At 36.1% G+C, this 15291-nt stretch overlaps 1 protein-coding gene across 1 annotated transcript in view; it reads right to left on the bottom strand.

Annotated features, from left to right (window-relative positions):
• PHTF2 (putative homeodomain transcription factor 2) overlaps positions 1 to 14753 on the bottom strand; it is a gene marked incomplete at both ends in the record, with an annotated part of 30972 nt that extends 16219 nt beyond the window's left edge. The window contains 5 exons of the mRNA XM_010170525.1: positions 674 to 875; positions 5923 to 6087; positions 6777 to 6942; positions 11876 to 12034; positions 14684 to 14753. Coding sequence (XP_010168827.1) covers positions 674 to 875; positions 5923 to 6087; positions 6777 to 6942; positions 11876 to 12034; positions 14684 to 14753 — 762 coding nt within the window. The remainder of the gene's footprint in view (positions 1 to 673; positions 876 to 5922; positions 6088 to 6776; positions 6943 to 11875; positions 12035 to 14683) is intronic.
• Positions 14754 to 15291: the final 538 nt, after the last annotated feature.

The following is a 15291-nucleotide window of genomic DNA, read 5'->3' as shown; positions in this document are numbered from 1 at the left end:
GGAATTATAAAATAGAAATTGTAATATCAAAATAAACATTTCTCAGATGATGAAGGGCTAGTGCATATTATACTAAAGAACAGTTCTGACATTCTTATTTTAATCATTACAGTCCTATGCTTCCATCTCGTCTCTATTCTTCGTTATAGAGAGTTCTGCCTACTTCACTGAGAGGGAAATCGTGCTTTCCTCATCTTCTATAGAGGTCAATAAGCAAAAAAAAAAAGGGAAGGAAAAGGAAGATGATTCACAGGCAAATGCTCAGAATTACCTCAAAATTACCAATTGTCAGTAATCCAAAATTTGTACCATTTTAGCATAGAGACAGAACTGTGCCCATAGTACCAAAGAGGCAGGAAAAGGTAGTGTGTTTAGCTGGTCTGGAAAAACCCACAGATAAAAGACAGCATGCAAATTTGTGCACTGAAATACAGAATGGCAAATAATGTTCAGATGTCAGTAAAGTGCCTCCTACAAGAAAAAAGAAAGGCTAGGAATATAAGGATGAAATAAGAAGACAATATAGTTTTGGTCCCAGGACCCTAATGTAATGTTAAAAACATTTTTAAAGGATAAAGTAGATAGAAATGCATCAAAAGCATCATAAAAATACACCTTACATATCATCTGACAGATTAATAATCCTGCTTTGAAAGCAATGAAGCACACTTACTTTGTGATGACTGTGATTGCTGAAGGCATCTCTCACTGTTGCAGTGCTCCATCCTGACTCTTCTGGCTTAATCACTTCACATCGACGTTCATGGGCCTGCGTAAATTCTTCACTGCCTTTACCTGTCTTTTTCCCGTCAAGGGACACGTAGCCATTATCAGTTTCAGTGGATTTATCTATTGAGTTTTTTGCTTTCTTAGATCTATATTTGAAACAAACATGTGTTAAATTAATGATCCTCTCAACTTTTCCCCCAGTCTAAATCCTGCTTATCCCTCTCAACCCATGTTTTAGTTCTACAAAGATGACCACAAACTAATAATATTAACACATGATGCAATATTTGTAAGTATTTCACCTTCTAAATAAATCATTTCCTAAAACTGCTACAAAAGAAACTACCAATGTCTGAAAGAAAATTATATCATTAGCTACTGGAAGAAAAGGAAACCTGTTTTAAAAATAAAACTCCACAGCAACTTTGGCAATAGAAGAACCACAAGCCTCAAACATAAAGGAGAAACTTCTCTGTTCTATCTCAACAAAAAAGAGAGGTATGCTAAAAGTTTCTTAAAGTGTTATTAATTGAAAGCAAATACGCACTTTCCTGAAGCTGCAAACATGCTGTTTAGGTACTCTGTATACAAATATTTGTTCTTGTTGTTGTTTTAAATACACTCTGCTTATCAATAACTCTACTAAACTGCAGGAGATTTGTCCTTTTACATATTATCCAGCAAAACCTCTGGCAACATAGATGCATCTTGCAAGCACACTAATTAAGCCTGTTTTCAAATCACAAAGTAAGTTTATGAATTATGCTTCAGTACTATTATTCCAAAGACTACTAATATCGATGAATATTCTACCATAACATGCTCGAGATGTCAATGCCCTTATCTAGTCAACAGATGTAGCAGCAAGAATATCTAATGCCAGAAAAAGGCTTTCTCAAAGCAAATGTTTAGATGATTACACTTTCAAATTAGAAAGTGTAGTCAATGAAGGAATTAAAAGGAATAGCAGCTTGCTACTTTATCGATAGAGACTACTTTAAGTCTTCACTTAAATTTCTGCGTTCTCAAGCTAAATGACACAGAAAAAAAATCAGAAAAGCAATGAATATCTTATATTTCCAGATTTTGTTTGATAGATTCCCAGAACACTTGGGGGTGGGAGGAGGGAAGTGTTAGAAATTCAGTTTACAGATTTTTTAATTTTTATTAAAAGTAGAAAACTGGACATAAGTCATAAAGCTATCAAGAATCTGTTCAGTTGATCTTGTGCTCCTATGAGGGAACACACATTGCCTTTCTCTTTAAGGAGAGATTCTGTGAGATCTTGGATTACACAGCAGAAGATTAAATTCCTCTTTCATATGCCCATCGAATGAATTGGGAGAATTGGGATAGTCACCTCACATTCCTCCCAAGATAAGGAATTCCACATATGCAGGGGAGAACTGAACACAGAAAATGGCTAGGGAGAGCTGGAGAAAAGTCCAAAAAGGAACAACTCATCTGGTGGAATGTAGACTAAATAACGAAGCACAGAGACAATGTTACTCAAGTGTTTCATCCTCCTTTCCCATCTTTAATCTCTTCCCACGTTCTCTCACCATTTCCTGGAAAAAAGCTAACAGCATTTTTTTTTTTTTTTAAACTAAAGTAACTGCTGTTCCACTTCCCTTCTCTCTAGGAAGCTCTAGAACTCGCCCTGACCTATTCCCAAAATTCTCAGTCAACTTTATTTCTAAATGAGTACAAAACCAGCAGAAATACTTTCTGTATTTATTATATATTTGCATGGACTAATTTTTAATATAAGCTCACAAAGGTAAAGAGCCAGCAAGATACTTTAGCACGTGTTCTGTGGCGGAGAAGCAGTTAGTAAAGCTCCTGTTTGCAGATTACCAATGTGCCAGCTCACATACATGAGTTTTAATTTTCTAGGTCTATTAAGAAGATAACCTAAAACCTTACAGAGGCTTTGGACAAAAAGGTCAAACTATCAACAGTAAACATGTTAGAACTTTATTTCTGTGCCATTCCATAACATCACTGTTTAACTATGTTAATGAAGATAAGACAACTGAAGAAAGAGAAAGATTAGTTTATTATTTAATGAAAAAAATCGCTGTTCCACTTCTGGAATCAAGCAAGTATCAGCCTTTCAGTGGCATCCCACTGTAACATTAAAAGTTTCAGTAAGCTCATTTGTGAGCACTAAGGAAATAGCACTAATATTAAATTATCTGCAATTAGCAAGAACCCAGAGAGAGGCCAGTTTTTAATGCATTAAATATAGTTTTGGCACTTTTTAAAAATTAATTTTTAACAGTGCAAAATGGAATCCAATTCTCATCACAAACACACAGCCAGTCAGACACTTACTCCACAAGTTACAAAGTTGTACGAGTGGAGAAACAGGACAACTCTTACAAGTTTGAGAAGTTTTTACACATTTCACACAAAACTCCAAAGCTACTAGGAAGAAGTAGCCCTAGACAGTTAAATAGGAATAGATAAGAGAAAAAAAAGAACATATGTATGTATGTATCATTTGTTCAGATAGGAGTTCACTACTGAAGCAATGTTAAATACTAAAACTGCAACATAAATACTAGTCCGATATCAACTAAGGCTCATTTTGAAAAACAGGTAACTTGAAGTCTTTTATTTGTTTCTAATGTAGAAACAAAAGTTATTCTTTGCAAGAATCCCTAAATTTAATTGTAAGCCTCAGGCCAGAAAAGCATAAATCTGTGCTTAAAGTTAGGCTTTCATGCACTACACTGTGTAAAAAGAAAAACCAGTAACACACACAACCACTACTTTTCTAGCCGACTGAAATGTACAGTTTCCTAGAATTACTATATACACACACACATGTGACTATAGATCAATAATCAACTTTTAAAATTTAATCATAGAATTAGAAGTATTTAAGAGCAAGGCAGGACAACACCATGAATAAATCCAAGGTCCTAAAAAGCTTGAACACATGCAAAAGTAAAAAATTACTGTGAGTATTATTCATGCATTAGCCAGAGAAAATATTAAGGAAAATTTAAATCAAGTTTCTGGAAGACTGTAGATTTTCACTGTCAAGTATTCTATTCCCATGTATTTTCATTAGGATTGGTCAAATTTTTTTCCTCCCTATTCACACTGCAGAACTCTTAAAAAAGTTACAATTGTAAGATTTCCATAATTGGATTAAGGACACACACAGAGAGCAAATACCCAAATTATTACTACATTCTGAATAAATTATCTATTTGGATATTGCCCTCCTTTCAGCTGAAACTAATAATTAGTATTTTCTAGATTGCCCCTGTGCTCGATTAAAGTTTAGAATTATATTTTATTAGTCAGACTGAGTTCTGCCATTCAAAAGGATATTTATTGAAAACACAGTTACAGATTACCAGTGAACTGAGTGTAGGCAAATGGTCTAGGTACACAGAAACTTGCCCTAAAGCAAATAACATAATTTCTGAGGTTAATTTTGAAACCATATGTTTAAGTTTTGTATTTAAAACTCCAGAAAATGGTATCTCAAAGCTTAATGTATGTGAAAAACTGCCATAAATAAACACTAATGAGACATTCTAATATGCTTATCTAAAGAGCTTCAAAATATGTCTTAAGAAACAGGACAGATGTCACTGTACCATTTCCTTGCACTGAGGTTTCATAAGATTTTTTTCCAGTAACATTACCAAGTAAAGTAGCCAACGTACTCCACACTGCACTCCTGCTTACTCATCCCCAGCCTCACTCTGCCATCCCACTGTGCTGACAAAACTGTTTGCATTGCCATGAAAAAATTACATGAAGAGACTGATCTGATCTCCTGGGAAAAAAAGGTCATTTTTCAGCTGGATAAGTTCCTAATATGGCTCCAGACACACAAACAACCGCACCTCTGCAATCGAAGAGGTAACAAATGACTAAGGGCTGCTTACAGCATTCTCGGCCACCCTGTGCTCTCTGTCTTTTGAAGATACTATATATACACAAAGTGGTCATCATTAAGGCTTAACATCTATATATATACATATACATACTACCTCTCATTAAATGGTTTTAACAAGTCCTTAGAGTGAGTCCCACACAGCCCTTCTCAACTGAAAACACTCTGAGCCCAATATGAGGGAAGGTAAGGAAAAAAATGACTCTTCCAACACCCCTCTTCTTCTTGAAGATCAGTATCTTCAGTGAATGAAAAACATTCAAAAGTTGACAAGACTGTACTCCAAACATACCAGAAAGTAATGCACACAGACCCAAAGAACAGCAGTGGTGTCTACTACTATAACTCCTGATTTGCCAAAGCTAGCTTAATCTACACAGAAAAAAGTCAAATGAACTCTCCTCTTGCAATATTTCTAAACATTTTTAAAACTTCTCAAGAGTTTCAACTAGATATTCCCAGAATGTTACATAAGATAAGCTTTACCAGTGGTTAAGAGGACATATCACAAGTATGACAGACATGTTAGTGTTGCCATCTTTAAGATGCAGCATGCACAAAAATCCATCAATGTAATAACTTGCAGTATCCCTTTTCTCAATTTCATACTATTTTTGAGCGTATTTTCTCTTGTTAATAAATACTGCTATATAGCACTCACAATGCTGCGTGCATAGCACAACTTGAACACAGACTGCTACAGAATGGTTTTTTGAAAAACTTTTTAAGTGCCCTGAGCACTGCATTAGCAGATTGATCATTTGCAAAACTCTGGAATGTAACAGGGTTAGATGTTTCTTCCAATCATTAGAAAATGTATCTTTGATATTCATTTATAAACTAAATGAGTACCTACTTGAATCCTGAAGGCTTTTCCTTCAGAAAAATTGTGTGATTTGATGACAGTGATAAGAGTTCAATAAGCATTCTCTCAGAATAATAAGCAGCTAATGTAAGGAAGTAAAATTAAAGAGTAAAATTTTCTCATTGGATTAAAATTGAGAAACTGAGTTGGCTCGCTCCTGATAGCCCAGAGTACTCCTACATCAAAATATAATCTAAAGTTAATTCAATATCTTTTTGAAATTATTGCATCAGTATTTGCAAAAGTCATGAAGCAACACTTTAGTACACGTTCAAATACTGAGATGAGTTTACTATTAAAAGCAAAACCCAGAGCAACAAAAGTTTAATCATTACATCAAGGTTTACTTATTTAGAAAAGGGATAGTGCATTTCTAACACATACGTAGCCTTGAATAAATACAAACCCTGATAAAAAGAAAGCAGCATGCCAGATATCTCTGAAGACAGCGCCAATACTGCAAGAGGTGCTTGTACCGTAGCTCTGCACTGTTCCCTCCTGTGTGTTATCTGTGGTACTAGAGCCATCTCCTTCCCTATGTACTTCCAAATGTGCTGCTTTCCTTAATTTCCTTCATCAGAAGAGATTAAAATTGGAAGGAAGCTTTATAAGTGCAATCTACCAGTTCTATAATAAGTTTAGCAGTTTAAGCATGCAAAACCAAGCAAGATTTCAAAATGTTTTGCTAAAGCTTTATCACATAAATTTAAGAAACTTCATTTACTAAAACTAAGCATAACATTTATTCATTACCCATAACACTTAAACCCAAAATACATTACATGTCATCATCAGAGGCTGAGACCTGCAAAATTCAATACTGCAGGTTTTCCCATTTCAATGGGACAATTTAGTGTAGCAAATCATACTCAATGAAGTGCTAAAAGACTTAAGTTCTACGCTTCCAATAGCGTCTCCTTTAATGTATGTTTCCCACAGAGACCATTAGTCAGTATTTCAGTGTTCTAAAACTACATTTGCAGTAATATAAATACTATCACTCCATCACTATTCAGATACAAACTGTTTTGAGGCAAAATGCCAGATTCAATGCATAAAAATTCAAATAAAACAATGCCTAAATTAGTCAATGTGTAAAAAGCATCAATTAAGCACTCATTTTAAAGTTTCAGATAAAAAGAGAGCACCAATTCCTCATCTCTTGCAATGCAGAGACTCTAAACCCCTACATGTTTTCATGCATGTTCTTTAGAATAGTTTAACAATCCTAAATGATAAGCACTTTAGTGTAGACTATACCTTCTTCTTTTACCCCCTGTGCTGGGAGGTGGCTTAGGAGTTCGTGTTGAAACAATCTGACAATGCACAGTTCCAAGTAGCAACATTAGCCATACTGGCCCAATTACTTCAGTCAGAGGTATATTATGTGGGCTTTGGGCTGTATAGAATAACACTACAGCAGCAACTGGAAAAGAAGAGAAATTGAGTTCAATATTTGAAATGTCTGAAATGGCCAACTTGTTATATGGCTTTTGTTAAAAAGAGAACAGTCACATGTAGTCCTTTACCTGCATTTTAAACCAACCCATGTAGTTCTGAGAGGAAGGAATTGTAATTGCAATTAAATAGGCAGTAATAAAAATTTAAACAGTTGCCTACTGTCTTAATACCCATCTCTCTTCTATACTTGTGATATTATAGCTATTGCTCAAATAAAGATGGCAGAATGAAGTAAGGAGGGGAAAAAAAGCATTTGGAAAGATAGATCTGCCATGAAACAACTTTAAATTAAGGTGAAACTTAAGTAGGAGACAAAATCAAAAAGCAAATGTCATCCTTAAAGCAGGCAAAATAAATTTAATTTTGTATCACCTATAATGATGCAGCACAATCCAACAAGTTAGGTGAATGTAGGAGTCATCAAACCAGGAACAGGTTGTCCAGACAGGCTGAAGTCTCTCTATCCTTGAAGATATTCAAACCCTGACTGGACATGGCCCACTCTTTATATTCCCTAGTAGAATGCATTTTAAATGCCATACTCCAGTCAAAGGACAAAACTGCCCAGATGGACAGTAAAGCACGCACTAGTGCAACCCTGTATACACTTGTATATTTTCCCATAATGAGGAAAGACCAAAGACAAACCATGTAAACTATGAGGTGGTCCAGATGAAGTGACCAGGTTTCCAACTAGTACTTGCGGTTAGAAAAGGGGCAACTTCCAATTCCATAGTTTACTGTTAATTTTGTAACTCTATAACCAGCTTGTCATATATAACCAACACCCACGCATCTCTTCTTGCTCCTGTACCCAGAGACCAACCACTTCTACAACCCAGAAATGTCTTTACAAGATTGAGGTCAACCTAAATGCATTCCACAGCCATGGGGCAGATAGAAGAGGCAATCCCTCTATTTTCTCAACTTATTCTGTACTCTTGTTGCTCTACCTCTATGGCTTTAAGTGTTGTGTTCTGTAACTCAGCTGAGAGAAGCTATCAAGAGAAAAAAAAAACAGAAACTCCAAGAAACAATTCAGAAACAGAACAGGGGAATAATTCTCTGTGCCTAACATCTGCATATCCCATATATTGGTTTTGTTCTTGTACCTCCAAGAAGCGGAAGTCTCATATCTTAGACGTAATCCTAGTACAAGAAATACATGGTACAAGTCAACAGCCTTCACCAGTTCCCTACTAAAACTAACTGGAAAAAATACTGCTACATACAAATTTATGTGCCACATTCAAACACCTAAAATATATCACATGAAGCCACGCCTAACACAGCATATACCTGGATGTAATGTTTTCCATTAAAGAGATTTGACTTGTTTTTCATGAAATGACCTTTAGCAAGGTAACCAGTATTAGAAACATGATGAATGTACAAAACAATTAAATTATTTTTTACTGTAGTAATCTATTTCTAATTTCACATTAGTCTTTTTTCTAAATTAAAGCACAGAAGTCTTACACAGAACACACAGGGTATCTTTTATTCCTGTATGTGGACTAATTTTTTGACATATAAGGTTTCTCAAAAAGAGTATGTATCAATCAGAAATCCAGGTAATGAAAAAATAAACTAAAAAAGGTACAGACAGTAAAAGGCACAGATAATATTACCCCTTTCTAAATGAGCTTATCTGAGTTTATCACAAGTACAATTAGCTTCATGAGGTATAAAGTGTAAATAAGCAGTAAATTTTGACTCCTACCATACAATTTGCACAAACATAATAGTTCTGAGAACACAGAGCTCTACAGATCTGTGTGACATGACTTGCAGGAGTAGGCCTCCACAAAACAATTTCAAACTTAACTACAAGATTTCTTCTGCTACTTAAAAAACATTTAGCAAAGCAGAGTGGTCTAGAAGAAATCATCTTCTTCCAGGAGATACTGATCTATAGATTGCAGATTCCCACCATGAAGTTTCACACAGATTTAAGAAAAATGTTACCAATCTCCCAATCTTCTCATTAGGATGGGAGGGAAATCCGAGAACTTTCTGTACGGTGTGTTAATATAGTTCAGATAATCCTAGAATTGCTCCTACCAGCAGCTAGGGCTCGGAACAGAACTTCTTATACCACTTTTAATTATTATTTATAGTATTTGGTCTTGTACTTTTCTAAATTACAATGGTTTATTTTGTGAAACAGACTCAAATGAAATCATATCTCATAGAGCAAAAAAAGCTGTATCAAAGAAAGCAACTGTACATTTCAAAGACCAACAAGCATTTATTTTTATAGCAAAGCTCTGAAACATTTGTATTACTAAATTTATAAATGCATACATACATATATATGTATGTCACCACAATAAACAATCATTATATCACTATTAAAGTTTCTTGCTTCATATTTTAGGAATAGACAATAGAGATACACACTGTAATTTCACACTTCATTTTACTATTAGAATATAGAAACTTTTAAAAGTAAAAATTAGGTAATGCTACAAACTAAACAGATAAGGAGTCAGAAGAAAAAGGGTTTTACTTTTACCTTAATTCACTGGCCTGTTCCATGACCTTGGACAAAAAAACATTTCTCTGTAGTTCTCTTATCACACATTTTGCTAATCACACTTTATACTAAAGGAAACCAATGCAAATAGAATCTGGAGTTTAAGTCTACAGTCAAGCAAAGAAGTCTTTTCTGTAGACTTACATAAATGCTAGCAAGTATCCTGCTAAAGCTAATCAATTTCAAAGCAATAATTTCAAGTAACACAGTTAATAAATCTACAGAAAATACTTCATAATTAAATAAAATCATTTAACTAAATATATATATAAACAAAATAAAGTCAGACCACTCTACAACAGTGTCAGTGAGAATCGTTCATGATGACAGAAAAATCTGAGCTACAATACGAAATTCAGATTCAGGGCAGAAATGCAGCCATTGGAATCTGAAGTGTTTTGTTGTTAAGTTTTCATAATAGATTCTTGACATTGTGCTGCCTTACTGATTTTGTATGAAATTAGTAACTAGTACGCCTTCTGAGTAAAATATAAGCAAAATTTATATAGAATTGCTAGAAGGAGAGGCTTGAGCGGGGTTGTTTTAAAAAGCTTCCAATAAAAAAAGTCAATTTAATTTCACTTACATGTACATTGTAAGTCTTTCAATTTATTACAAAAAACATCAAAAACTCTAAAGGTAATTCAGCACAACTTAAATGACAAGTGTTTCAAATAGTTAGATCATAGTGTAATATGTAATACTACTAATTCTTTCCCAGTATTTGTGAATTCACAACCTCTGAAATATCAGAAATATTTTCTCACGTTTCTAGATGGATCAGGGTATGCATTTCAACCATAACTTTAGTTGCCAAGAAATCTGAGGGGGGAAAAAGTTAATCACAATATAACTCTGTAATTACTGTCCTAAAAAACTTGCTTGCACTCAGAATCTACACTGTCTTCCTATTGTGCTGCTTTTTGAGCCCTACAAAGGCTCCACAAATTAAGTGTGGGTATATTTTTAAAATAAATTTAAGAATAAGAACATAAAAAATTACTATAATCATGTTTCTCAGAATAAGCCACTTATGAACATGGTAACAAACGAACTATAACTCATGTATTTTACTACCTATATTACTGTAAATGAGATTAAAATTATTAACACCATGGGATCACCTGCCATAGTATACACAAATGCTAACGTACTGAACAATACTTCTTAAGCATCTATCTCAGAAATGGGGATAAGGAGAAGTTTTGATAGGAGGTCACATGAATATTTTTCAATATTTTCAGTTTTGGGTCACTGGCACTGTGAAACTCATTTTATTAGCTGCTAATATCATCACACAGGAGGTACTGTTGTCTTTTTTTTTTTAAACTCTCTTGTTTTAAATACATTTTCCCAGTTGATACAATGATTCATAACTGCAAGGGCAGATGGTAAAACTGAAAAAGTAATACTGCATTTTAATTGGATTTCAGTGGAAAACTTACCAGTCATTTAGCTTCTCAGGGCACTTAAATTGCTCCCAGCTTTCACTAACCTTCTGCTCCATTTCTGTTGTACACATTTCCGATACACTTATTCTTTTGGTGACTTTCACACTGTTAGATACTGACTCACTACATTACATTCTTCCTTTCTAATTTTCCTCTTATATACTACATATAATCAAGTACAAAGTCAGATTACTAGAACTTGAGATCGAGCATCCCAAAAGCTGTGAATTGCTTTCTGCTTGTTAACAGTTGTCCTAAAGTCCTTCTAGAATCTAGAAAATATAAAATTAAGATGCATAGTCTCCCCGTTGCAATGTGAAAAACAGCAGAAGCACATAGGACAAAAAGCCCCCCCATTTGCCAGTCATTCAGGAGCATGGCTGAAGTCTGGCTAAAGTATAAGCTACAAATTCGCTGGCTCTGATATGACAAAATAACACATGGAAGGACAACTGGAAACTGGTCAAACAGATGATCCTACCAGGCTGCACAAGCTGCACGCACCTTGGCAGGTTTGGCCTTGCTTGCTTCTTGATCAAAGCTCTTGATCTGCACAAGTACCAGAAAGACCAAAAGACCAAGACAAAATACACTGTCTAAGCCAAAGGTTTCTTTGATATTGCTCAGACCTGAACTAAATTAGATAGTCTTGGAAACATAAACTACATACAGAGATGACAAACTAACATGTGTGCTAAATGCTGAAGAAAATCTGTGAAGAGATGCCTGAATTTTCAATATGCCTTCTTTAAAAAGAAATGTTAACCAAAAGATACATGCTTGGGACTGTGTCATTTCAATATTTCATAAAACCTCAACATCATAAAGTGCATCAAGTAACATACAGTAGCTTCCATATGGTTAAAATAAGGCATTCAGTTGAAGTTGATCTTGTAATCCAACTCTACCTTGAAGAAGGTAAAGAACAAGCAGCCAGAAAAATATGACCCTCGATGTTACTTGTAGCCACCACCTGGAGAAGAACGGAAAGAAAACAACTCTCACAATTCCTTTGCGGGTCAGAGATGTCCAAGGACTTTCAGGTTTTGCTTTAGCAAAAGCAGATCCTTTTAAAAAAGAAAAGAAATGTCAATATATTTCATTCTTATGGCTAATAATAACTTTAGTTGTTCAATAGTAGAGTAGTCAAGACAGTTATTTAAAGGAGCAATTATTAAACAAAATTATTTGAATAAATCTTGTATTTGAGTCATTTCACTATCTCCTCAATTCAAAATGTGTGTAAATCATTGGTGCCCTATTGACTGTCATTATCAGGAACTCCTACAAATACCTAGATTTTGGAATGTGTGAATAACAAAACGTTGCCATTTCTTACTATGTTAAAATTATTTTTAAATAAATTAATAAAAGTTATTCTCTTTCACTGAAGTATCAGAAACTTGATATGAAGCAACAGGAAGTCATATGAAAACTCTGCGTGCCCGTGCAGGCACAGCAGAGCCCTGTCCTGACACAGCAAAGGGATCTAAAACATCAACTTCTGTAAATTGCTCCAGCTCTGTCATTCAGAAAAACAGAGTACGGCAGAGAGGCACAGAGGAGCATCTGTCCAACTGAGGACTAGCCCCAGGAGCACCCAAAGAATAATTTATCTTTGTCTCTCCTTCTACACCATTCTTCACCTTACTCATTCAAATATCCTTTCTCTCTCATATCCCTCCATTTCTTTTTCTTCCAGTAAATTCCCACTTCTCTGGCAGCTGGAAAACTGTGTAACATTTACTTAATGAGGGAGTGACTTAAATTATGCCAAGGTTATTGCTTGGAAAGGGCAACTACTGTGTGCTGCTACGCCATCTCCACCTTGTTTACCAGCAGAACTGGCATTAGCGAGCTCTGTGCTGGCACAGGTAAAACACTGCCAGTACTGGAACTACATTAATGCCAACTTAGATCCATGCAGAACAGTCATTGAAATGCTATTCATGTATACCACTATAGTGAAATGGTCTACTGCTGTTCCCTAATTCCTACAGACATTTAGTTTTCAGTTCTGTTTCTGTGAAGTTCAATTGTTATTTGATTTTGTTTCTTTCTCACACATTCCCATTTTAAAAAAAGTTATATTGCTAGGTGATGTGATAAAAAGTCATCTGCACACCCACAGAGGAGCTCAAAGAGACAATGGTAGGAGAGGGAGCCCAAACAACACCCTGACAGGGTTCTTCTAGACCCATCGCTAGAGCCATCAGCCCATCGCAGGCCCATCTCCACAAGCCCAGAGCAGGACAGAGGCACAAGGGCAGGCAGGAGGGAAGCCAGACCAAGGAAGAAGCACCTTGACCAGGCCCCTGCCAGGGCCATCCCAGCAGAGCCACCAGCCCTGTTGTCCAGGTGTAAAACCTTCACCATGAGCCACTGGGAGCAGCTCTCCAGATCACCTTTCAGACAAAAGGGGGTTGCTGCCCAAGGGTGTGGAACTCACTAGGGGATGCAGGCAAAAAGGAGCTCCAATTGCACAGGATTTACTATGGGATGTTTAGGGTAGAAACCAAGGGTGGGAGAAAGGAAGGGTTTAGGTGATTTGGGGAGGAACAAGTGTGAGGAAATTGAGGGGTAAGGAGATAAAAAGGACTGGTCATGCACAAACTGCTGCTGCTCAGTACGCTGTTTGTCTGGCCGTGCCACGTGCCTGATCAGTGCAGTCTGTACTATCTTCTTATTAAATTCCTCTAACTCTCTCCTGGGCAAGAGGCAGTCTGCTGTGTGTGCGCACACACGGGGAGGTGAGTGCCAGAACAGGGAGTCAGATGTCGGAGCATGAGCTGGGGCGGATTCATGTGTCCGTGGTGCCAGCAACCTGAGCGAGTGTGGGTGTGCGAGCAAGCGTGCCAGTGCCAGTGAAGATCCAGCCAGACTGACTGGGGAAGGGGTGAAGCGGTCTGGGAGCAGGGCGGTGGGCGGGTCTCTAAAGCCAGCTCTGGGTGTGAGGGTGCCTGTGTACCTCTAAGGGCGAGAGCACAGAGGGCTGCTTTGGTTAATTGGAGACTGAATTCAAAAAGCACTACCTGGAATGGATTCAGGAGACTGTGCTGGCTGCTGGGCTCATGGAAAAAAATGCTAAATAATATTTTCCCCAGCCTTCACCAGGCATGAGGGAAATTAAATAAAGATAAAAATAAATTAAGACTAAATAAAGACTTTTTGAAAAGTCTCGTATCATCTGACCTTCTGCTGCTGTTTTGTTATTTGAAACATGCAAGAAATATCCAAGGCCTATACAATTTTTGCTCACCAGAAATTCCAACATAACTTTTCCTCTACATTTCAGATGATTCGGAAGAAGCTTGAATGCACGGCAATAGGAGATTTCTGAACTAATAACTCCAAAACTTTGATCCGTGACAACCCATGTTTCTTCTTTTCAAAAATCTAAATCTATACAACAAAATTTAAATCAAGTTTTTAAGCCTTCAGTTTAATCTAGAGGGCATAAAGATATTTCCTATCTGTCTTCTTTAAATTATGTAGGGTTGGTTGGTTTGAGGTTTGGTTGGGTTTTTTTTGGGGGGGCGGGGGGGGGGGTGGTTATTTGGTTTTTGGGGGGGTGTTTATTTGGTTTGGAGTTTATGTGGGGTTTTGGGGTGAGGTTTTTTTGTTGTTGTTTTTAATAATAATACACTTATTACAAGACACAGGATGGCAGTTATTTTTATACTGAGAAATTCAGCTTTTTATAGCTCGGGACCTACCTCTTACAAGATCAACATCTATGAGGTCTGGTTTCACATGTCCTGTTTTCTTTGGTTTGTTTCTCAAACCCTGCAATAGGCAAATACTATCAAAATACATTCATGCACATGATAGATTGCAAAAGAAAAAAAAAAATCAATGTGGTCAGTAATTGTATTTAATCTATACTACTACTGAAAATTCAGACAAATATCTCAACTTCATAGATGTAAAGTACTGTAAAATAAACATTACAAGGAACAAGGCACAATAAATGCCTTTTATATACTTTACAATCGAAAGAAAGCCCAACCAATTACTGACCCATTAGGTAATTTTTCAAACATAGTTAAGCATTGAGCACGTATCTCCCATGGCTTGGGATTATGCAGTCAACAATACGCACACACTTGCAAGAATTAGTAATACATTTATATTAGGTTTTCAGAACTGTTGCAACAAATTCCTTTCCTGAATCTCTTTTCTCCTTAGTTGTCTAATTAAACTTCACAAAATGCTTACATTGCAACTCCTTAATTCCAAACCCAGATAGCAAATCGTGTTGTAATGCAAGAGTCACTGATCAGCAAGCTCCACTGTCAGAAATCCAAATTCAAGAAAAGTACTT

This window comes from Antrostomus carolinensis, unplaced genomic scaffold (assembly GCF_000700745.2).
Source record: "Antrostomus carolinensis isolate BGI_N321 unplaced genomic scaffold, ASM70074v2 scaffold38896, whole genome shotgun sequence".
Classification (NCBI taxonomy): Eukaryota; Metazoa; Chordata; class Aves; order Caprimulgiformes; family Caprimulgidae; genus Antrostomus; species Antrostomus carolinensis.
This window is presented reverse-complemented; position numbering and strand designations above follow the sequence as displayed.